General features: G+C 39.4%; 1 protein-coding gene across 3 annotated transcripts in view; it reads left to right on the top strand.

Moving 5' to 3' along the window:
• Positions 1–25796, top strand: part of mast1a (microtubule associated serine/threonine kinase 1a) — a 72834-nt gene that overhangs the window by 39045 nt on the left and 7993 nt on the right. For all 3 annotated transcript variants that reach the window (XM_051383733.1, XM_051383732.1, XM_051383734.1), the window contains 15 exons: positions 2629–2789; positions 5138–5213; positions 8273–8482; positions 8594–8695; positions 12548–12680; positions 14955–15022; positions 15304–15380; positions 16431–16639; positions 17589–17727; positions 18510–18642; positions 20065–20230; positions 20731–20832; positions 21903–22025; positions 22193–22302; positions 23918–24081. In XM_051383733.1, coding sequence (XP_051239693.1) covers positions 2629–2789; positions 5138–5213; positions 8273–8482; positions 8594–8695; positions 12548–12680; positions 14955–15022; positions 15304–15380; positions 16431–16639; positions 17589–17727; positions 18510–18642; positions 20065–20230; positions 20731–20832; positions 21903–22025; positions 22193–22302; positions 23918–24081 — 1973 coding nt within the window. The remainder of the gene's footprint in view (positions 1–2628; positions 2790–5137; positions 5214–8272; positions 8483–8593; positions 8696–12547; positions 12681–14954; positions 15023–15303; positions 15381–16430; positions 16640–17588; positions 17728–18509; positions 18643–20064; positions 20231–20730; positions 20833–21902; positions 22026–22192; positions 22303–23917; positions 24082–25796) is intronic.

Raw genomic sequence — 25796 nt, 5'->3', positions numbered from 1 at the left:
AACAACAACGTTCACTTTTGTCTGAGGAAAAGCTGTTTTAAGCATAAGAGACTACTCAGTGAAATGAACACTGCCAAGGCCCATTTGGTAAATAGTCCATTTGAGAAATGGACCTTAATGTGTATGATGCTCAGGTGGAGGCAAGGTGTTGACTCATAATCCACTTGCTGTACATTTCAGCGCCATCTCGAACACAATCACTTCCTCTGCATCTTTGCTGCTTTTTCACACATCATTTCACTCATTGACTGCCTCTCATGCATCTCCCCACAGCAGCACATATGGAGAGACATACACTACAGGCGACTGATTGATCTCTTTTTACTGGTAGATGAGGTTGAAGATGGTTTCTCAGTCTCTCCATATTCCCCTCCACCTTCATCACTCCTCTTTCCTCCCCTCCACCTCGTCATGTTTCAGTGCTCTGCTGGTTCTTACATGGGCCATTACTTGCTTGATTAGTTACAGCAGGACCCTTGCATACTGAACAGAGCAGATGAAAGGAGGAGTTGTGTGTGTGTGTGTGTGTGTGTGTGTGTGTGTGTGTGTGTGTGTGTATGTGTATGTGTGTGTGTGTGTGTGGAGGAGTTTCCTATGTGAAGAGGTAGATACGAACTAAATTAGAGCAGAAAATCTGCAGAAATATTCGAAAATGTAAACAGTTGAAACAGACTTTTCACAGCAGCCATTTTGACATGAAATAGTAGGGTAAACACAGGTATAACTAATGATGCTAATTAAGGTTTTGTTCCATTTAGTGTAGCGGAGCCTTTCCAGTGAGACAACATGCACAATAGCAGCACCCTGACTCCGTTTGACCCGAATGCAGTGTAACCTTAATTAGTATCATTGACAACACCTTTGTTTACCCTACTATTTCATGTAATAATGGCTGCTGTAAAAAATGTCTGTTGCCCTATTTTGGAAATCAGTCTATACCAGGATAAATTCAAACCAGGTGTCATTTAACTCCCAAGATTATTTATCTCAGTTTACCATTTAGTTAACATCAGTGGATCTGTGATAAACACAGAAAGGTTGTTCACCTTTTCACTTGGATAATATTATAGTCAGCAGGAGGAGAGTCAGTTGTCTTTCCACAATAAACACTTGGTGCAGTCGCTGCCCTACATAATTGCTCATCTTGTTGCTTCATTGGTGTAATTTCCATTGAAAATAAAATTTTACCCAAAAATGTTCTACAGATGATACACTTTCATTGTATCCTTGATTATTAAATAATTAATTAACAAACCGAAATGCCAATTTTTATAAAATAATTAATAAAGTAGGTTTTGTTGGTGTTGCTGTTGTAGAAGTGGCTCATGCTCTGATCAATGAGGTCAATTTACAAACTGTGGTTGGATCTGTACATTAGTGCAAGTACAGAATAAGGTTTTAATGCAGGAGTGAAAACAAGGAAAAACATGTCGAGACTAATTTCATGTCCTGTTTTTCTGTGTGGGAGGAAATATTTTAAAAAAAGCTGATAGTGCTGGAAATGGTAACAGTACACCCTTATCACTGTGTTATTTGGGCAGTGCATATAGTATGTGCAAAAACTAACTCTAAGGCACCAAAAGAGACTACAGAGCTGACTGACAGGTGATCCAGCTGTGACACCATCATCATAAAACTGACTTCAGATGACACTTGACTGGAAAGGACATCTCATTTCTCTAAAAAAACGCTTTTCCTCGATTTCTCTCTCCTCGCATCTTTTCCTTGCATCTCTCATCATGTCTTCAGTGGGAGGGACTAAAACACAAGTGAGGGAGATCTGGATGCAATTAAGTGAATTGAGCCGCATCCTGTGACTGCATGAAAAGAGCCAGGCAGATATGAGACAGTTTTCATCTATGACAACCATCATATCCAATGTCCCTGTGTCTCCAGGGGACCTCTTAATTGATTCTGTTGACTGGACTTGCTGCATTTACAACATCATCATTTCAGTGCTTTTCTGCAGCTTGCAAGTGGCTGAAACCCCGATTGGAGTTTCTAATGGATTTTTATAGCAGAAATCGTTGTGTGGCCAAAGCCAACCATGTGTCCCATTGGGAGATGTGTTCATTAAACCTCCCATTGATCCAGGCTGGTTTTTCCCTACTGTGCTGAAGAAAAGTCTTTTGTTTAAAACCGAATAGCGCTGCTATTAACCCCCCGAGGCAGCAGACACTTAAAGCAGCAGTCAACTTTTACGTGAAGTGACTTTTTCATTCCCTGCAGTCTTTTTTGCTCTGGTTTTCAGTCCACATTATTCAGTTTTGCCCTCCTACACTAACTCCTTCTGGATATTTTTCTTGTTTCTCCACCTCTCTCTTTTCCTTCCTTGTTCTTTTAAGTTAGTCGCTTCTCTTTGTTTCAGTTCTTTCCACCCACTCACATCATAGTACACCTTGTGCTCTCTTCTCTTCTCTTCTCTTCTCTTTTCTCGTCTTTTCTCGTCTTCTCTCGTCTTCTCTTTCACCTCATTGATTAAGGTGTTCTTGCCATTTGTTGTTTTTGATTTCTCCATCACTGGATCTATTTTTAAACTACTGATGTTGCAGCTGCAACAGCGGCTTAAAGATCTAACAAAAGCTGGTTCACACTTTAACCTTGTGTCTTTTTCCTATCTCTCTGCAGTCATCCAGCTCATCCCAGGAGCGTCTGCACCAGCTGCCCTTCCAGCCAACCATGGACGAGTTGCACTTCTTGTCCAAGCACTTTGGCAGCACAGAGAGCATCACGGACGATGACGGGGGCCGACGCTCGCCGCACGTCCGCCCTCGTTCTCGAAGCCTCAGGTGAGAGCACTGCGGGTCAGGGGCAAAAGACAGTTTTAGCAAACGAAGACCCTCCCCCATCACCATCACCACCACCACCACCAATCATTTTTGATTATTTAAAAAAAGATGCCATCGTTGCTCAAAGCCTTGTTTGTAAATAGTTGATTTTATCTGGTGAAGAAAAAGAAACAAAACCAAAATTCAGCCTCTTGAGTTTTTATGAAAGGACTTTAAGCTGCCCTTTAAAAATATGAAAGGGAAGCCTCAATTAGTGTGCAGGAACAAGAAGAGATGCAGAGGGCTCTCAATCATTTATTTAGAGCTCAAGCCTTTTTGTTGCTTATCTTGTATAATTCACCTTCTGTGAATGTGTCAGTGCTCTTGAATGCTTCATTTTCTGCCATGTGATGAGAGGAGGGACTCAGTTTATTTGCTCCTTTCATGAAAGACAATAGTTTGCAGTAAAATGTATGAATGAGATGAATTGAAAGTAAAAACAGTTTTCCTGTTCATGTAAATCTACAAAGTGTAGACTTTTTTTCTTCTGGTTTCTCACCTTCCAAGGAAAGCCTTTGTTGCTAATGTGTCTGAATATAGTCTATATATAATAGTATTATTATTATTATATATTAATAAAAAGTAATGGTAGAAGTATTCAGATCATTAAAAAGCACCAATACCACAGTCTAAAATACTCAAAAATATGCATACCAATATACCACATTCAACATCTTACTAGTAAGTAAAAGTACATAAATATTACTGGCAAAATGTAGCTGAAGTATCCAAAGTGAAAGTACTCATTATATATATTATTATACAGTATTTTATATTGGATTGCTTTTAGCAGCATTATTATGTTGTAGCAGATCAATGGGTGGCCAATTCTAACTACTAATTAAAGAAGAATAGGTCTTATGATGAAAACACCAAACCAACAATGAATTGAGTCTATTAACATGTCCTGTTTGTTATATTTGAATATGTATTAATACATATTGTTTGTGTAGCCAAATCTGATACAGTTTATTCCTCTGTGCCACGGACCTCCATTGTTGTCCAAAAACAAATACAAACACATTAATGAGCTAAACTGTTGCACCGGGTGACAAGTCCCTTCATTACCGTTAACACATACACCATCCTGCTGCTGTAAACATTCAGTACAACATCAGATATGTATTCATCCCCAGCAGAAAATAGTCTCCGATAAATGCACTATTTATTCTACTATTTACTATTTAAGTAATGTTGGATAAAAACTACAGTACCCAGAGGATTTAGGAAATTACTGAACCTTTTTAAAAATAAGTGTTTATAGAGTCCTGTGTTAAAGATTTATGTCTTCATTTGGAGTGAATTGGTTTAGGAGTGCCACAAACAGAGTTATTGGTTGGGTCTTTATACATATAATACCGCCTTTACCCTTAAATGATTACTGTATACTGCTGGGTTTATACATCTGTAGCATCATATTTCATAAGCTGATCGTATGTTTTGTAAAAAAGTACAATACCTATTAAGTAGACAGTTGTAGAAAATGGAAATACTCAAGTAAAGTACCACAAAATGTTTATGCAGTACTTGAGAAAATGTACTTAGTTGCCATCCACCACTATCATTATATCAGTATCAGCCCACTTTCCAGCGCTTTAAGCCTCTCCAGAGTACAGCAGTTTGTCTGGTGGACACTCCCTCCAACCACACCTATTATATATAGCACCCCTCAGGATGCAACATGCCCCAACTACATACAACACTTCACTACTAATCAGTATTCGGTTTTCATATTAAGCTTCTCAGCGGTCGCTGCCCTAGATAATAGCCCATCTTGTGGCTTCAGTGTATAGAATGCTTGTATATTGTACCTTGCCTCAGTCTCACCATTCACATCATTCGTATTACTTCTTTCTGTGAAGCTGAACTATAATGTGTTTGCCCACAAGACATCCTTTCATAACCTGCTTTTCTTTTGTGAATGGTTAGTTCAGCACTGCATGACTTTCTATGAGATAAAAGCATTATGTCTTTAGGCTTCTTCTCTGCTACATGTTGATTTTGCTTTGATCTGAGCACGTGAATCTGACGTCTGATTCTTGTGATGGAGGAGCGTGGCATGACGTGCAGGAGGATACTGGATCCATTAGAGAAACTAAACTGAGTGTACTGAATTTGTGATCATTCAATTACCATAATATACAGACTCGACATGCGGGGAAGCAGTGAATTATTCCTTCACTCAAGTGAAAAACACAGAATTGCATCGCTCTGTCTCACAGACTGCATCCCATCACTCCTGCCTTCTTTGATTTTCTCAGTCAGCGCTGTATCTTACACTCCTGCTCTCTGTGTTTGTCTCTCTTCAGCCCGGGGCGCTCTCCATCCTGCTATGACAATGAAATAGTGATGATGAACCATGTCTACAAGGAGCGCTTCCCTAAGGTCAGCCTCACACAAACAAATAAGTGTAAACTATGCATACATACACACATCAAGTACACACACAAACAATTCACATGCAGTCATTGGCCACCTAATTAGCTACACTGAAGGAATCAGATGTTTCTAGTGATTACAGTAGCTGATGATACGTTAAGTGCCACAGGGGGTGAACTTGCATCCAGAACAACTTGTAAACAAGCTATAAATCATTCTCTGGAACAAGGTTTTCCATGCCAAAGCCCATCAAATAGCATTAGCTTATGGCTGGACTCCCCATTTTGACAACACTGTGGCAAAAACAAAAAGCCCAAATTCAAGTTCAAATTATTTCCTTACGTTATTAGATTACAATAATTTAAAATCTTTAATCATTCCATTAGGTTCAGTACTTCTATTTTCCATTTTACACATTGTTTGTTAATTTAGTTTAACATTCAACAACATTTCACGCGTGTTTTGGAGTGAGATCTGCTCATCAGGTTTTTTCCGTTTAAAAAAAAAAAGCTAGCTAGTTAGCTAAATTTAAAGAGCAGCAGACTTGTGACAGGCGCAGACTGCTATCAGGTCAATGCTGACAGTTTATATGATGAATGACATTTGGATTATTATAAATTATATCTTATAATAATATAAGCACTTCCCTTATATTTTCTGAGGCCCCCCTGAGACCCCCTGGTGGCCCCCACACTGCTCTAGAACAGTGCTCCTTATAGTTCGTCCAATGGAAGCAGAACACAGTTAATAGGAGAGTTTTTACTGCGAAAAAACAAAAATATACATAATAAACACAAAGGGTTGATCCTTGGAGAGCAATAACTCTTTGGTTTGTTGGAAGATGTGCACATTTCTACAGACCTGTTCCCTCTGGGATCCAGTGCAAATGACTTCAAGAACAGAGAACAGTGTTGCCACATGCTTTTGAGACTCTTTGAGAGAGGCCGGCTCCAGGCAAACAGCAAATCTGACAGTTCTTGCTAGAGTGAAAGGATTTCACCATAGCCTGGGAAGTAGACAGATGCCAGCACAGTCTTGGCGTAGGAGACTAACATCAGGGACTTAAATCTGATGTAAGCCACTACAGGAAGCTAATGTAGGGAGTGTAGCTGACTTGAGCAACACTAGGGAAGCATCCGGGGATACATATATGTCTTGTTTATATCCGGAAGGATAAACTAAAAAAGTAAACTAGCAGAAAAAAAGCCACAAGCCACAAGGAGAAGCTGAGTCGGAGTGAGATTTGGGGGAATCGATGGAAGAAGTAGTCAGTACCAGCACTGGACCTTGGAGGATGGATAGCAATGGTTCACTTTTGCTCAAAATCTTATTTTTTTCTTCAAATCCTGGATACAATAAAGTCCGGAAATGTTCCTCATGGATCTTGGGATCACACAGGCCCGGAAGACGTTAGTGGAAGCATAATATGTTGCAAACATTACCTATGACCTTACCCCAAAGGTCAAACTACAGACTGTTAGAATGAACCAACATCCCTTAAGTAGTCCTGAATACATCCTAATGCGTTTTCAGAGATTCCCTCATGCATATTTCTGTTGTACTAAGCTGTTATCCCAGTATGTCTGCGACCTTGTTACTTTGAAGGAGGCTTACCAATTCTCCTCTGACCTCCAACATAAAGACAGCTTTTAGTCAGAAGGTGACTGAGGTTTTATTTCACTGTTCTTGGTAAGCTGTTGACACTGCAGTGTGTGAAAACCCTTGGAGGTTGGCCATGTCTGAGACACTAGACCTGACCTATGATTCATTGATCATGAGCTCAAAATCAATTAGATCACGTATCTTGTTCCAGGCCAATATGTAACCAAACTATAAACTAACCTCTTAAACCTGTCTGCATGCGTTATATACTGAATACGTGACTCAATGTCTGAGAGAGCTAACTGTGTCTATGAGCAGGGAAGCGTAAGCCAGGAAATGTAATTCACTCTCGAAGCAGGTTTCCTCAAACACCTGCCTGTACACACACACACACACACACACACACACACACACACACACACACACACACACACACATACCGTCCCCATCATCCTGTGCTCATTCACAGTAATGCATTGTGAAGCGGCGCTAACGAGTCTTCCCACGTACTATTGTGACTGAAGGCTCAACATGGCTGCATCTTCACTGTCATTATACGGAGAATAATTAGCAGTTGTTTACCTGAAATAGATATTTAACGTGAGCCTCAGTTCTGATGTTGTCACATTTTGTTTTAAACATTTGTTACACAGGTGAGCTATAGCAGATTTTGTCAGCATCATTTGGACTGCCTTGAGTTCTCCTCATTAGACTATTCAACTACTCTTTCTTTTATATATTCTTTGTTCAGTGTGACATTTAAAGTGCCTCTAATGAATATTTTTATAATAATGACTGTGAAAACAGTTTGACTATGTGAAATGTTGAACCTACAGATAATTATCACCCGAGTCTACAGTTCCCATCGAGTGACCCATTGTCTGGTCCACAACTTTCCTGTTTTGGTTCACTTTCATTGCTCTTATAGCGTCATTCTTTGCTGTTTCCAGTGAACAAATTCCAGTGTGAACAGCAGACAGGCACAGTAAGCAACCAGCTGGTGAACAAAGTGGAGCCTTTAGCTGCTTAAAAGACTGATATTTCCTTCAGGAGTTGATAGAGACCAAAAAAGTACTTACTGGACTTACATTCGTCAGACTCCAAGTTTCCCTATACTAACTTAAAAGGTAATAATGTCAATATTGTGTTCAGTGCAGCCCTCATGTGGCCAAAAAAATCAGTTATTGTAGGTTTAAATGACATTTGAATGTTTTGTCCCATCCGAGCCACTATATATGTTCGGATGTTTAAGCCAAGTTTGATCAATTAGAAACCAGACATACAGACAGAAGAGGTAGTGAAGGTGTTGTAGCCGGGATGGCCCAGTCCAGGAGAGGAATGGGATAAAATTGCTGCCTTTCTGGATTTGATGTGAAGTCTGTGAGAGTTGATTACATTAACTTCTCAACAGCCGCCTCACAACATTACAGTAACTGACTGTTCACCGTCTTGTATTTAATCAGGCCACGGCTCAGATGGAGGAGAGGCTGGCAGAGTTCATCCAGAACTACTCTCCAGAGAGTGTTCTGCCACTGGCCGACGGGGTCCTCAGCTTCATCCACCACCAGGTAGCTGAGCTGTCCAGGGACTGCCTGACCAAATCACGCGAGGGGCTCATTACCAGCGTCTACTTCTGTGAACTGCAGGAGAACCTGGAGAAGCTGCTGAATGATGTGAGTTTTGACATGGCGGTGTAGAGGAAGGTAAAGGGATATATTTAGCCTCAGTTCAAACTCTGCACCTCTCTAACTGACCCTATCTGTCTGTCTCTCACTCACAACCAGGCTTATGAGCGCTCTGAAAGTTCGGAGCTCACCTTCGTCATTGAGCTGGTCAAAAAGCTCTTCATCATCATATCTCGTCCAGCCAGGCTTCTTGAGTGTTTGGTGAGTTCCATCCTTCTGCTGATAATGCAGACACACACACACACAGACACACACACACACACACACACACACTGATACTCAACACACACTTATACGGATCCACCAAATGAGCATTTATTGAATCAAGTGACAAGATCTTTTTTTACATTCTGAGTGTGTTCTGCTTCATCTGCTGGAAAGACTCCTGTCCTCCCACATGGAGATGGAGGGTGGACTACTTCACACTGAAATGGCATTAAAGGATGAGCCAAAGTAGGGCAGGTTGTCTACTGTGTATTCAGTCTGAAGTGATGAAACACAGGTTTGCTAAGTATGTCACAGTTGGAAGCTGAGCTGTCACTCTTAAAAGGGATACTGAGTTTCAGGCTTTTTAAAAATCGTTTATACTGCATTTGTTTTACTTACTGATGACTAAAAATACCCTTTTTCTTTTCTTTTTTGGTCAATTTTAAATATTTTTTTAAAATCACATTTGGTAGGGGCATAGGGGTATAAAATTAAGATGTATTTATTCACTCATACAAGGAATGCACACTTTATATATTGTATATATTGAAATATAGAAATAAAAAAACCAACTAGTTATGGGAAATATGGGATCCAGCATTTTTGGGACTAAAAGTCAGGATTCTTTTTTTTATCTGTTTCTTCCCCAACTGTATGTAAATGTCATACTGAATTGCTGGAGTTCCCTTTAAGTCTGCGAACAAACGAAGTCTTAGGGATGATTTGTCATGTATTCAAAAAACATTACAAAACAGTAGATAGTAGATATCCAATATGTCACTGAAAAAACTATTGCAGTGGTGGTGGCGTTGGCTCACAGAACATCTGGTGTGTTGTTCACATTCAAACACAGGATCCACAAATCCATTTCAACAATTTATTTCATTCACTTGGTTGGTTATGATTGTTCAGACAGGTGGTCGGTTGAATTTTAGTACGTTCTCTCTTTGTTCTGGGATGGTTTGGAGGGACAAGAGGGGAAATCTGATCTGAAGGCCGGAGATATGTAATCTTGTGGGAGTGGTTTAGTGAGGAGTGGCAGGGATGCAGGTGGGGAGGAGACTTGTGATTTAACACACACGCAATCAGGGTTATTGCCCAGTAGGTTGTCACATATATGGAATTTGTCTTGGTGTTGTGGTGCATAACAATAAACATAGTAATAGAAAGGGAAAAAACAAACTGCAAAAGTCAAGAATCCTACATAGAAAAATTTACCACAAAAAATATGTGAAATGTATGTTGTTTTATAAAGAAAGGAGCTGTACAGATTTGCAGAGATAACAATCCAAAGCTTGTTTGTTAATTTAATGCATTGAGTCAGATGTGGAGACTTAACATTAATGTAACATATAGTGACCATGGGGCAGGATATGAGTGTGTATCAGTGGTGTTGAGGCCAGCTGCAGTCGTGATGAAATGATGGTGAAATGATCAACGTGGGTGCATTCAAAGGTAAACCAGTTGATATGAACACAGTACCAGAATTCTGCTCTTCGTTACGCATTTGTGTTGCATATTTACTATGTTTGCTTACATTTGGAAAAGGCTGTTATGAACGTACGGTATTCTGCATTAGAGGTCATGGTTTTATTTAAGCTGTGTCATTCAGTACTTCAGACATGCTGCATATGTTCATGCTTATTGCCGCAGGATATTTTTGCAGCTTAACTCGAAACTGTAAAATATTCTTTACACATCCACCACTTCACTTCATCAGATCAGCTGGGAGACAGAGACGTGTCCTTGACATGTTGATGTACATAACTCACTTCAACTTACTTAGTAGTAACAAGCTCTCTCTGTATACACTGGAGGATTAGCCATACCTGCATATCAGCTCACTGATTGATGGCCTCACATGTTCGTCATTGGTGTGGTCCCTCCTCCAACCCTCCTGGCTCATCTTTCCGTTGCCAAGACGACCGTCGGAAGAGGTCGATAGGGTCAGGCAGGATGTGGAGGGGACTTAAGATCCTCCTGGCCCTTAGGTTACAGAGGCGAAGACACACACACAGATAAAATTGTTGTCCACGGCTGTAGAGTTGATTTAGTATTCAAGTCAGTTGCGAGGTCTGATTTGGTGAAAATGTCACAGTCAGAAGGCTGTTAGCTGCCAGAATATTATCCTGGAGCAGAGCAAGCTATCAGAGAGGCAGGTTAATTCCCCCCCTCCGTACTTTCTCTTTTTTTCTCTGGTTGAGGGGAGCAGATATGAGAGAGCAGGGGAAGAAGGAAATGATCCCGACTGCCCCTGGCTCTGCTTTCTAATCAAAATGTTATTCCACCAACAGGAATGAAACCGAATCCCACAGGACACCACAAAAGGCTGTTTCATTGGAAAAAAAAGGATGTTTCAAGAAAGCAATTTAAAGTTTGGAGGTGTATTAACACTGATTGTGTTTGTTTGACAACCCCATAGCGGTGTTTGGTCATGAATTTGCAGCAGGTTGAAGTAAATCCTAGTTTTGTGATTATAAGTTGGCCACAATTGGAATTTCTTTGATGCATGTTTGTGGTGTTCAGTTCAATAACGGTCATCCTTTGTTAGCTGTTATCACTTCTCTTTGTTACCGCTAACTAGGAGGTTAGTTATCATGGTTCAATACTGATTATAATAATGATTTTTTTTTCAACCGTATAGCTGAGTAAGATAAAGGAATATCTTATCTTATCTTACTCAGCTATAGGGTTGAAAAAATAATCATTGTGATGTACTGTGATACATTCTTTTGTAATATGCTATCAACACATTAACACCAGTGCCAATGGCCATTTTTGATGATAATGAGAATATTTGGGAGAATAAAACAACAACTCTGATAAGAACAATATCATGAAGAGATTGTTTTTTGGTTTTCCTATGGTACGGACATTTGAACTCTAAACTGTTCTGCTTTCTGAACCTCATTTGAACCTTTTGCAAGTTTTGCATTAATTTGTGATTATATATAATACTGTGAAACTGAATGCTGATTGTTGCATAGGACATGCGTTTAATACAGTCAATAAATTGATTTGTCAATCCACATAAAATGAATTAGCAAATTTTATTATTTTTTAAGCAAAAGTGCCAAACATGTACTTTTTACTAAATGTGATAGTAAATTCAAAGTCTTTGGTTTTTGACTGCTGGACAGAAATGCCACCTTGGACTCGTGGAAACTGTGATGGTTGTCTTTAGACCAACAATTATTCTATTAATTGAGAAAATAATCATTAGTCACACCCCTAAATAATGCTTTTTATAATTATTTTTTTACACTATATTATATTCAGTTGACTCACATCACACTATATCATGATACCATCATTGATTTTTGGGCAAAATGTCATAATAGTTTTATATCATGATGAGTTACCTACAAGTTACCAGTCTTACAGAGCAATTGTTTAAAATCATTCAGTCCCTTTTTCTTGAACTCACACTGAAATCTATTTGAGGATCACTGAAATAATGCAAAGGGATTGTTTTCCTGATCAAATACTTCAACGGCAGCAAGTGTTTTTAAGTAACAATTATCTGTGTTAACAGGAGCTTATTAGAGTTTTGTGAATTCACTTGTAGAGGTGTTACGGCTCCAGCACTAGTCTTCAGACCTTTCTAAAGGTGTGAAAACTCTGGACCTGAATGTATTTTATATTGCTAAATTTGAAATGAGCAGTGATAGTTTTCTATCTGTCTCACCCACTCTACATTGTAGTATCTTTTGGAGGTACCTCTGAAAACTACATTTAAATTCTTTTGACTGATGGTAGATATTTAACTATGGCAGCTTAAGCTTTAAGGTGCATTTATATTGTAGTTTCCTTTGACACTTCAATCTGTTTCTCCTCCAATGAAAGGAGTTCAACCCTGAAGAGTTTTACCATCTGCTGGAGGCAGCGGAGGATCATGCCAAGGAGGGACAACTGATGAAGGCAGACATCCCTCGATACATCATCAGCCAGTTGGGGCTGACCAGAGACCCACTGGAGGGTAAGAGAGAGTTTTTGATTTGTTGCTGTGCCTTCTCTTAGATATTGGCTGGTCCCTCCTTTATATTTATATTGAATTCGAACAAACCACAAATGAAACACACAAAACAGAACACTTGAAGGAATAGTTGTACCTTTTCAGAAATATACTTATCCATTTTGTTCCCCAGAGTTGGACGAAAAGATTGACACCACTCTCATATCTCTGCATTTAGTACATAGCTGGAGCCAGGAGGTGATTAGCTTAGCTTAGCATAAAGACTTGAAACAGTGGGAAGTAGCTGTGTAGCCTGGCTTTATCACAAGTAAAAAAAAAAAAAAAAACCCTCTCAAGCTCAGAAGATAACAAGTCGTATCTTGTTTGTTTGATCAATACAGAAGCAGTACAGGAAGAATGACAGTTTGTGGTTTTGAGTAATGTGCTTGTTGGCCAAAAAATAGTTACATCCTGTCACTTCTTCTAAAACCACAGCTTATTGTTTTTACTGGAGCGTGTTATTTAATGAGCTTTAGAGGTGCTAGTAGGTGAATAGCTGCTTGCTCCTCATGCTTCCACTTTAACTAAGCTAAGCTAACCACCTCCTACCTCTACCTCCATACCTAATGGACAGACACGAGATCAATCTTTTCATTTAATGCTCATCAAGACAGCAAGCAAGCTTACTTCCCAAAATTCAAACTATTTCTTTAAGCTTCTTTGAGTTAGTTATTGTAGTTTCACTCTGACTTGGCCCATTTATCAACATGATCAGCAGTTGGAGCAGCGACAGTCACTGTGAGTTACAGCTAATGGAGGGAATTAAGGAATTTTTTAATATTTATTTTAGAATCCTTAACACCTCATTGCCGCAATTTGCATCAAAATGTATATTCCCTCTTGGAGTCACAACTCAAAGTCAAATTTAAATACACAGACGTATTCAATTTTCTTCAGTATCAAAGTAATCTGATGATAGTTGTTTGAACATCTATACGTACTACTACTATATAATTCTGCATACTTGTAATGATGCCAATTTGCCAACATATAAAGAAATGTAGGCAAATAAATAATTGGGGCTCAAGATGTATCCCACAGCTCACTTACTGACTCCATGGCAACATTATTCTGATACTGTTTATATCCACTAAAGCCCCCAAATGATGGAAACCGTAGAGCTTGATTATTATTCTTATATAAATAAGACAAACAATAATAAAACCCCATTAATATTCACTTTTTTTCATGTTGCACTCTCCTCTATTCATTCATATACAGATATCTGTTGTGTTAAAAACCTGTGGACATGCAGACAAAAAACATTTAAAATTGACTTAAAATGCATTACGGTATTGATCAGCGTTACTGGAGGATATGGGAGATGTAGAGTTTAGACCGGCTGGATCATTAGCTGGCTGGCAGTGCGGTGACATCACTGTCTATCATTAATCATCATGGCTCAATCTCGGGCCCCAAACTCACAGTTCTAATCCGCATCTGCTCAGCCGCTCCCAGTCTAATCCATCAAGAGCTGTTCATTAGCTGATGGGTTAAATGATCCGGAATGACTCTTCACAATAAACTGCTGCGGTTTTATTTCTGAATTCATGAAAAATATGGGCCTGCTAGGTCTTTCTCAGTTAATCTCTGCTAACAATGTGCCACCTGATATCTTGATCTTGCACTTTCTTTTGCACCTTCATTGTCATGCATAGACACACATGCACACCCACGTAGCTGCTTGCACCTCCACACTTTCACACTCTCATTTCTTTTCATAGAGACAAGATCAGTTGTTTTCAGTGTCAAATAGAAACCGACAGAATATTCGATTGTCAGCTCAGTGACTTTTATTTTACATGATGTTAATGTGTACAGAGCGGCTTTGCAAAGTTAATTACTATTCATTTATTTCCTTGTTTTAACAAAACACTACCGCACTCAGTGTATTCTAGCAGCTGTCACATACAAGAGTGGAAGAACACTGAAAATTAGCTGCCAGTGTTGCTCAAGGAGGGAGGAAGTACAAAGTGAGAGGGAGGGAGAGCTGAAGGAGACAAGACAAATTAATAGGAAGAAGCTATTTTAATTCTCATGTTTTTCTTTCTGTGATCTGACACATTTGGCCCTTCAGCTGTTTTGAAACTTGAATAGCTGTTTTGTTAAAGATGTCTGAGCAGCTGCAAATTTTTTATCTGCTTACAGCAGCGTGGGAGGCCCACTGTTTTAGCATGAAAAATGGCTCTCTTCGTTTTGACACCAGGTTTGCTTGTTAACTAACATGTTTCTCAACAGAAATCGTGAGCCTCGACAGCTATGACAGTGAGGGTCCACATACTCCAGAGACCGATGACTCAGCAGAGGTGAAACTCAAATAAACACAGACAGATCTGTGTGTTTACATGCATTCACATACAGTATGACTGACTACACACAAACACAAACACACACACATACACACACACACACACACACACACACACACACACACACACACACACACACACACACACACACACACACACACACACACACACAGGTATCAAAATCATCAAAGAAAGAAAGACATTTGAGCATCTGAACAGTTCCTTTAAACCGTCCTTTTGTTGATTTTAATTTCTTTTAATGTTGAATGTGTCACCAGGGGAAAGGGAGAGCCATCAAGCCACCAAGTGAAGAAGATTTTCAGAGTATCAAACTAATCAGCAACGGAGCTTATGGGTAAGCAGTGGATTGATCAGGATTTTCTTTTTTTACATTAAGTAGGCCTTGTGTTGACTTTCTTTCCTACAAACTGCTGTTTCCAAAGTCAACAAATCACAATCATCCTCAATATTATATAGTACTTTTCATGCAGACTTCAAATACACACTTTTTAATTAAGAATTTATAAAAAAAAGATCAATAAAATATGCTACACAATAGTGGAGACTGGAATAAAACTGCTAATAAATCTTTTACTACTACTACAACAACACTGTACTAATAATAATAATAACATGATGAGGCCGTATTCTGTGGAAAAGTGTCAGTGGTAATATAACATACACAACTTATAATACATTTGTTTAAACATGAAAACGGACTAATATGTCTCCTGAAGCGTAGATAATAGCTACAATAGATGCACATTAGAACACACACCCCCAATTTGAGAGGATTTTGTCTTAAGGAATCCCCTCTGAGCATTTGTTTTAATTTTTAGGTTTGAAGATAATGAAGTCTTCATAGTCAATGAATGATCAAACTAGGATAATTTTAAAATAGAATCAAACAAAACAGCCAACCTCAGTTCTTCCCTTGTTGTTCCAACTTCCAAAAAATGTGTTCCTCCTTTTGCCGGGGACCCCCTACAACTCACTCAAGGACTCCTTTTGGTTCCTGGATCCCAGTTTGAAAACCACTGGTCTAATTATCAGAACTATGCTATTTATTGTTCAGTAAGATAAAAGCAGAAACACATTTTTATAAACATGGACGAGGTACAACTTCACTATTTACATGTGATACATTTACAATTACTTAAAAAATACATTTATCAGGATAAACTTCAGCATTTTTTTCTTTATTCTGCCATTTGCTGCATAGAGATACTTAAAAGCAAAAAATAATTAGATTATCAGATGTGATATCCTTCCAGTTCTTAGATCTCCTGACTTTATAATAGTCTCACGGCTGTCTCACCCTGCTGTCCTCCCTCCATACCTCATCTTGGCACCACCATGCCCTTCAGTTTTCACTCTTGGCTCTTCTGTCTTGCCTTCTTTCCAGCGCCGTCTACCTGGTGCGCCACAGGGAGACACGTCAGCGCTTTGCCATGAAGAAGATCAATAAGCAGAATCTGATCCTGAGGAACCAGATCCAGCAGGCGTTCGTAGAGAGGGACATCCTGACCTTCGCAGAGAACCCGTTTGTCGTCTCCATGTTCTGCTCCTTTGAAACGCGAAGACATCTGTGCATGGTCATGGAATATGTTGAGGGTAAGGGAAGTTGGATTTGGTTTTGTCAGCACACTTCTTGCAAACTTTTATTACGCTGAAGGGTGTTTAGGATTTATGAGACCCATCAGAACGGGTGACGTGGTCTTCTCTGGTTCAGTTTGCCCTTCATTTTTCTGTGTCTGTGTGTTTTCTGAGTATTAGATCAGGTTTCTATCTGATTTGTAAAATAACAACAACACTTTTCAGCCTTTTCTCCCTGGCTCATATTTCCTAATTTAGCACTTCTCTACACAGCTTTTAAATCTTCTGTCTGGGTGCTGTGGCCCTGAGTGTAGCAGCACTACTTTTTGTCTGTAGTGACCTTAAAGCTTAAGCTTATTCAACTGTTGCATTTAACTTATTTAATTCTGAATAAAAGTGTCAGCCAAACACCTGAATATCAAATTATGGTTTTGTGTGCTCAGATTATGGAAATGAAAGTAATATGGTGAAGTATAATCACTCGCTTACATTTCCAGAAGGGCAGATGAGACTCTTATTTCACTATCACAGTGATTCTCAACCCTGAAAGTCAAACAGGGTCAGTAGACTCACACTGATGCTCCAGCCCTACTCATCTTCCTCCCCAGTTGTGCTGAATTTTCTGGAGGGCAGGTCAGGACAGTGCTGTGGCTCTGGCATCAGCAGCTCTTACGTTGGTGCACAGGACACACTGAGGCATGAAGAGTATTTGTGAATGACTCATGTATGATGACACTGCCTAACAGGGTTTATTGGGTGCAATGGTGGATTTTGTGTCTAAAAAAAGAATAGAAGAACAGAAAATAAAATGTTTATACCTATTGATTAGAACAAAAATAAGAATACTATTAATATTACTCACATATTGTGAAGCCATTCTGCCTCATTAGAGGATCTAATTATGTCCTCTCGTGCTTTTTTTGGTGACTCTCAGTAACAATAACGTGTGGTGTTCCTGTGTTCTCAGGTGGTGACTGTGCCACGTTGCTGAAGAACATCGGGGCTCTGCCTGTCGAGCTGGCAAGGATGTACTTTGCTGAGACTGTTTTAGCCCTGGAATACCTTCACAACTATGGTATTGTCCATAGAGACCTCAAACCTGACAAGTGAGTGTTTAAAGCTGCACTAATCAATATTTTTTTATTAAACACTGGTTCAAAAGACTGTGTGTAATGTGAAACGGGTTGCTGCATCACCCAACTGCAATTCCTTTCAGCTCTAACAAGTTTTTTTGTGTCGTTCATGTCATTGTTTTGGTTTTTCAGTCCAAACCTGACTCCAAATTAATGATAATGTTGGTCTGTAACAGCTGCATATGGAAATAAGCATTTGTTTGCTGACAAATTGATCATTACAAGTGTATAAGGTGATGTCATCGTTTGAGTTTTTTGCTTGTTCTGCTGCCCCAAGTGGCCAAAAATCAATTAATGCTGCTTTAAAATTCTTGTCTGGTGTCAGAGAAGATAAACTAGTATTTACCACTTTGCCTTATGGCGGTACCAGCTACCAACACTTAGTTCCCACTCAAGAAAAGGAGGCAGGTCTTACCTACATTACAGCCCCACTCTGGGGGTACTCTGGCCCACAGACAGAAACTTGAGGGATGAGGGTTATCAGTCATTCCATCAAGGTCTCAACGAAAAGTCACTCTGTGCATTCATCTGCAGCACGCCAGTCTCATGTGTCCATACCTCCACTGTAGCACTCTCCCCCTGGAGTATTATAGTAAGACCTGCCCCACTGAGAACGGCAAACAAGCGAAAACAACAAATGAAAACCCGTGACCATGACATAACTTTCAAAATGACCACATACTCAATTATATAGAGAGAGATATTTTATTGACAGAATTTAAACTGTTGAATGCCTCTTTTCTCTCTCCGAATAGTCTACTGATCACCTCCATGGGACACATCAAGCTTACAGACTTTGGCTTGTCGAAGATGGGTCTAATGAGCCTCACCACCAACCTGTATGAGGGACACATTGAGAAAGATGCCAGAGAGTTCCTGGATAAGCAGGTACAGTCCGTAACCTAGTAACTGCAAGTATGGAAGGTTTTTGGAAAATAATTGCAGTACTTTATCATTATAAAAGAAGAAAGGCTGCAGACATTTTATCAGCAGATGTATGAATGAGGTCTGTGTAATACAAAATTAGTGCAATTCAAAGATCGGATGTATGGTGGATGAACAGGCGACTGGCATTCACAGCATCTTTTAGTCTTCTCCAGCCATGCATACCAACTTGCCAAGTCACCCGGCAATATCAATAATCTCCAAATAAAGACATTGCAGTACAATGCTTCCTGTGTCGTCTGAATGAGGGAATCATTAATGCTCTCCATCTCCATCACAATACCATTTTGCAATTATAGTTTATTGTTTATGCTCTGAATTAAACCAGTCATAATCAGTCAGATTGGCCGTGTGTCCACCAGCTCTTCTGGGTGGAAGCAGACATCTGTTGTCTGCCAGTAATCAACTCACATCTGCGGATGAAACAGACCAGAGCTTTGCTTTTCATGTTTCTAGTGGAGATTGTGATTAGGAGAGTGTTTCACATTCACTCAGTAATGATGTCTCTGTTGTGTCAGACATCATGTGTAACCACACACACACACACACACACACACACACAAACGCCAACACAAATGCATAAATTATATATTCACCTTCAGATCTCCTGAACAACATGTATGTGTGACTATTTGAATGAAACCTTGAACATTATTTCCATTGTACTGCCTCTAGTATTAAATGGTTAGTTTGTTAAAAAAAAAAGAAAAGAAAAGAACAAATTCACACTTTACTACAAGTGGAATTCAACCTTGCAGATATTCAGGTAACAAGTTCCCAGTTACCTGAAAGGTATACAGAGCTTGCTGTGAACAGTTTTTAGTGTTTTAGTTACTCATCAGTCTAAATAATCGGACATTGCACTGTATCCATATCTGGAAAGGCGCAAACAGTTCCTCTCGGCTTTGAATTCTCAGCAACAGAGATCTCAGATTAAACAAAAACTGTCTGAATGACTAGATAGGCCTAGGGGACATTTTTTTTTGTGATTTGGATAAATTGAACATTTAAAGTCCCCCTCCTCAAAAATGTGTTTCATTTGGATGTTTAAGCTTCACTGTGCAGAATGATGTATGTGCAGGGTTTGACACCAGAAGGTTATTTTCACATTAATCTTCTGAAAAGGAAATGTTTCTGTGTGCTCAAATTAAATCTGTCTGGAGGGAACCTTTAAAGAATATTTCAAGAAAATGGCCTATGATGAATGCACTGTAACTCAAATAGGTTGGATTTCATGACATAATGTTTCCTAGATGCCAGCAAATTTAGTTTGTCAAACACCTCCAACCTATCCTTCTCTCCCTCTCTATTCCCTTCTTTTCTTTCTTTCTCTTCTCTTGCTTCCACCTTTCCTCAATCTCTCAGGTATGTGGTACTCCAGAGTACATCGCTCCAGAGGTGATTCTCCGTCAGGGCTATGGGAAGCCAGTGGATTGGTGGGCCATGGGCATCATCCTCTACGAGTTCCTGGTAGGCTGTGTGCCTTTCTTTGGAGACACTCCGGAGGAGCTGTTTGGACAGGTCATCACAGGTTAGAAGATTTAAACCTATACTTACCTTACCTATGTTACCTTCTTTTAAGACTCTCAAACTGCACATTTTTAGCACTCGAAAGCAAACCACAAAAGCTGTACAGTGTATTTTATTTTATCTGGGTTTCAGGGTTACTGTCTTTCTTTATAGTAAGAGGTTCATAGTAAGTGTACTACACTATTTTACCACCACTACCACAAAGTTTAGAAAACAAATGATGTATGCTTTAAAGATCATACCATGTATCTCAAGCATGTGATGCAGTTTGAGCAGAGCTTTTAAGACTAAAACATTTTGAGAACTGCGCCAGAATAGTTTTCTTCCATGATTAATATTTATTTTTTCTCTGGTGACATGTAGATATTACGGGCAGTTCTGCAGTAGTTTGGACTAGCCTTAATCTTGAAAACTATGAATACAAATTGAATTGAATACTTCAACAGGATGCCATTCCTTTTTCTCTTTGACCTTTTGCTTTCTCTTTGTTGTCTGTCTTAGACGATATAGTTTGGCCAGAAGGTGATGACGCCTTGCCTGCAGATTCCCTGGCCCTCATCTCCGCCCTGCTGCAGACCAACCCTCTTGTGAGGTTGGGTACAGGTACTAACTCTTCTGTTTATTTGTTATCAAAGCTCTCATCTGCAGACATTTTGCATCTGTATTAGAAATGAATAGTGCCATTAATGAGAACTTATCCAAGAAGCACTCAGGCTTGCATACTTTATGTTAAAACATTATTGATTAAGTTGTTCTATAGAATGAACTCAGCATTCCACAAATATGACTTTATCCATATATCCAGTCATTTTGCGCCAATTATTTCGGTCATCGGTCATGATGGCGGCAGGCTAAGCAAGTTAGTCCAAATGTTTGTATCCCCAGAAATGTCTTCCAGCTCCCTGGTGAGAAATATAATACTTCCAGTCTGACCTCCAAAGGGCTGCCATCAGGAGGCATCCTTATCAGATGCCTGAACCATCTCAACTGACTCCTTTTGACTCAAAGGAGCAGTGGCTCTACTAACAGCTCGCTCTTTACCCCGTCTCTAAGTATGAGCCAGCCGCTCTACGACGGAAACTAATTTAGTGCTTGTAGCTGTGATCTTATTCTTTCCGTCACTTCTCACAGGGTTGGAACGTAGCCTGAGGAAATACAACTATTTTACTATTAATATTTTTAAACCTATATGAATTTTTGACCAACTCTTGGCAGCGCAAAAAACACAACATTGCCATAAAAAAAAAAGCTTAGCAACCAGTAGAATTTTTTTTTACAAATCCGGTAGACATGGAGCAACATTATTTTGAGATGTGTTTCTTGCCACTTGATGAATGCGAGTCAATATTCCTCTCTCTTTTATCTCTTTTTTACATCTCTACCAACTTCTAAAGGGAAATATCGGGCTTTTTAAGCTGCTAAATGCTTTACTATGTTTACCAGCTAGTTACTCATTTTGACTGTTTGCTTAATCGCTCTGTAGAGCTGAGGAAAACTGTGGGGCGATAATCTCTAAGTTTGTCACTATGAGAGGCTCCTTCCACATAAAATTGTCATGTGATCCACTTTTATAATATAAAAATATTGATTTAAGCACCTTTAAGAATACTGTGCAGCTGTACTGTATTTTGAATGAGGCTGACAGGTTGCGTTGTTTGTGCCCCTGCCACCAGGTGGAGCGTTCGAGGTGAAGCAGCACTCATTCTTCACAGAGCTGGACTGGAACACTTTGCTGAGACAGAAGGCAGAGTTCATCCCTCACTTGGAGTCAGAGGAGGACACCAGCTACTTTGATAGTACGTTCCTCTGGATTTATGTGTCTATAAAGTACAGCAGTTACATCAATATTAGGTTTATGGGTTGTACAATAATTTTCCGACACCATTCCAGTCACAGATATAGATTTTATGTTCAACTGATGGCTCATATATTTCATATCCTCTCTCACTCCTTCCCTCGCCAGCCCGCTCGGATCGCTATCATCATATCAATACATACGACGAGGACGACACCAACGACGATGAGCCTGTAGAGATCAGACAGTTTTCTTCCTGCTCCCCTCGCTTCAGCAAGGTTTGACTTTGACCTCTCCTCTTTCATCTCTCTCTTACCCTCGCTGTCATTCTAACTCTGTTTTCCTTTTTTTCTTTCACTGTGTAAGCCTGTTACATTTTGTCACTTCATTTGACAGGATTAGATGAGGAAGGAGAAAAGAGTCTTAGATGAAACGAGGTCTTACTGTACAGAGAGTAGCACCTGGAGGCTAGACTCAGGTCTCATACATGGAGTTCAGAAAGTCTTACCGGGCTGTTGCACCATCCCTTCTCATTCCTCTTGTCTGTCTATTTTAAGCCACTCAGAGGCCCATGTACCTTTAATGCCCTTTGCGCTACTTTTCTACAGATGTGTGTTTAATGACCCACACAGTCTTTCATCCTTATTTAATTTTTCACATCCACTCCTTCAATGCCCAGATCTCTTTTAATTCTGATCTGTGACTCCCCTCTCTCTCTCTCTCTCTCTCTCTCTCTCTCTCTCTCTCTCTCTCTCTCTCTCTCTCTCTCTCTCTCTCAGCGTGCCAGCGTGTTCTTCTTCTGTCACACATTTCCTCTCGGGTGGGATTTTCTCGCCTTGTGTTGTCGTGCTTTTTTTCTCCTCTCTCGACTCTCCCACTTCCATCCTCTCTCGCTCGCTCTATCTTTCACCTGGGCCATCCTCTCATGTTTGGGTTGTGAAGTTGTGAAGGAGCTCTTGAGAAAATCCAAGTGCCTCATTGAGGGCCCAATTTCAATTAAATTTGAGATGTTTTTTGAAGTTACAGTTTAGGGCTTTTGAGTGGCCTCACTCAAGCTGCTGAATACACACACATAAGGAGGTGTACAGCAAACCCACGTATTTGATTCGTTGTAATTTATTAATGAAGAGCTGCAATGATTAGTCGATGAGAGAAAATTAAAGAGCAACTATTTTGATAATTAATTATTTGAGATTTGGGAACCCCTGTCCTATGTTATATTGCTGCACTGTACTATAAACTATATTATATTATATACACTACATTTCACCTCTTATATCCTATACTATATTATATGTTACTATATTATGCTAATATATTATACTATACTGCTATATCTTATTACAATATATACTATACTGTATTTCTATTTCTATTCTATATTTATATGGATACAGACAAAGACTAAGTATCATTACTTAATCACATTAGATATAGGCTGGTGTACACTGTTTACATATACTAGATTTATGACTTTGTCGCTATTAATAACACCTTTTTGTCTTGTAATTTAGTCCTTCATTATTATTTTACTTATTACTTATCTTATCTTAGCTTAAAATCAGTCCCCTTTAAGGAATATGGCACTCCCCTACTGGTCAGACATAGTCTTCTAAAAATTAGGCTCACCATTTTGTTTATGTTTATGTTTATGTTCATGCTACCTTGCTGTAAAAGGAAGATATATTTGAATTGATCTGAGGAAAATCCACATATCAATACTGCACAAATGCTGTATACTATACAACTGTGAGCCTGATTCATACCAAATATAAATAATTACAGCAAACAAATATATAGCTGTTACCTCCACCCACTAGCTGTATTTTCCCAGATATTTTAATAACTGCTAACAGACCAAATGATCATTGATCTGACTGTGTCCCCCTGTAGGTGTACAGCAGCATGGAGCATCTGTCTCAGCTGGAGCAGAAAGCTACGAGCTCTGTGTCCCGTCGGGAGCACAAGGGCCCGCGGGAGGACAAGGTGACCAAGAGAGAGAGCCTGGGCAGCTTCAGCATGAGAGACAAAAGCTGGAGGACCGGGTCCCCGGAGATGTGAGTAGAGGGCATTGGTGAATGATTGGTTTTTTAGAGGCATGTTTGTGAATTTTGTATGTAAGTGCGGTGGGGTGTTCTGTATACTTGAGTGAGATAGGACTGAGGGTGTTCAGAATGTGTTTCCCTGAAGGTGATTCCTCTTTCAGCAGCCTAGCTGTCACATACCTCAGTGTCCCTGAATAACTGCTTTCTATCTCACTGACGCCAATTTCGACACTTCTTGTGCAAAAATAACTTTTTTGTGAGAGTTCACACTCACTTTGACTCAACAACAGGGAGCAGATCCCACCTCTCCAAAGTTTGGAAACTAGGAAAAGTGGAATTGATTCATATATTACCAAATATATATATAACCATGTGTAAACAACCAATATGTCTCTGATGTGTCAGTTTTTATGATTTGTTGATAAAAAATGCAAATGTTGCTGCTTGTCTCATTCAAATACAGTGCACAATCTTCCAATTCAGTTACACAAAAGGATAATTACTGGTACTTTTAGGACTATTGAATACAGGTGGTTTAATGCTATTTGTACACTCAATAGGGAAGTTGTTAACTTAGAGTTATTAGCAGACATGAGGAGACCTCTCATTAACTTGAATGAATGCTTTTGGGTTTTAGCCCACCTAAATTAAAAATGTACTCATCAGGGATCTAGATTCATTAAACATAATCCTGCTCTGTTACTATGCTTGCCATGCTTTGAGGCAGCTTACAAAGACTACAACCTGCTGGGTCCAGACTACATGTTATTAACTGACACATTTCTGATTGAGAGATATGAGATATTACTGAAACAGATTTCTATTACTTCCCATAACTCCATTTCAACTCAATCTTTAGGAAGCATATGTCTGAATTTAAATCCCTCCATATTCATATGTAAAATAAAATCAGTCATTCATACATTCTGCATTCATAATGGTTAGAAAATTTGATACGGTGACTCTTCATGTATTACTTTACATATTGGATTTTCCCTCTTCCATATCTAGTATGAATTATCAGTATCTCGCAGCAAAGATTACTTTTCAGCTGCAGCTCATTACATTCATTAATTTCTTTAATTTAAGGTGCCCTGTGGAGTTTTCTTGTAAACAAACAAAGGTTTTGTTTACATTCATTGTTACTCACCAAAATGCAGAGCATGTCCTTGAGGTCTAACAAATGTGAATATATTTCCCCCCTCAAACATTTGCAAAGCCGATTTCCTTAAAAGATTAAATCCTTTTTTCTTACACCCATGTTTACTAGCAAGCTTCTTCTATCCTGCCTTTGCCAGCATATTGTGTCTTATCCTACACGTTACCTCCTCCTGTTGATCAGTTGATGGTAGGAATGCTTGCACATACACATGTCCTTGTGCATGCACAAGACAAACAAGAGACCCACTCTTAGAAAAACTGCTCTATTGCGCTACTAGAGGTCAGAACCTCCACAGATTACCTTTAAAGAAATAGTGTTAATGGAACAAAAACAGCAGTTCATCACGTCATCAGACTGTAGCATTAAGCATTAAACTTGTCCATCATCAGCGTGTTAACATTGTCTCTGTGAACATGTTTGCATGCTGACATTCACATTTACCCCAAAGCACGACTGTGCATAAGCAAAGCCAACTGAGCCACTAGCATGGCCGCAGACTCTTGTTGGATAATGGATTCTTACTAAAACATTGTTTGCGTTATCTGATGTGGTTGTTTCTGTGTCC

The sequence above is a fragment of the Dicentrarchus labrax genome, unplaced genomic scaffold (genome assembly GCF_905237075.1).
Source record: "Dicentrarchus labrax unplaced genomic scaffold, dlabrax2021, whole genome shotgun sequence".
In the NCBI taxonomy this organism is placed as follows: domain Eukaryota; kingdom Metazoa; phylum Chordata; class Actinopteri; family Moronidae; genus Dicentrarchus; species Dicentrarchus labrax.
The sequence above is the reverse complement of the archived record's forward strand: the minus strand, read 5'-3'. Positions and strand labels throughout refer to the sequence as shown.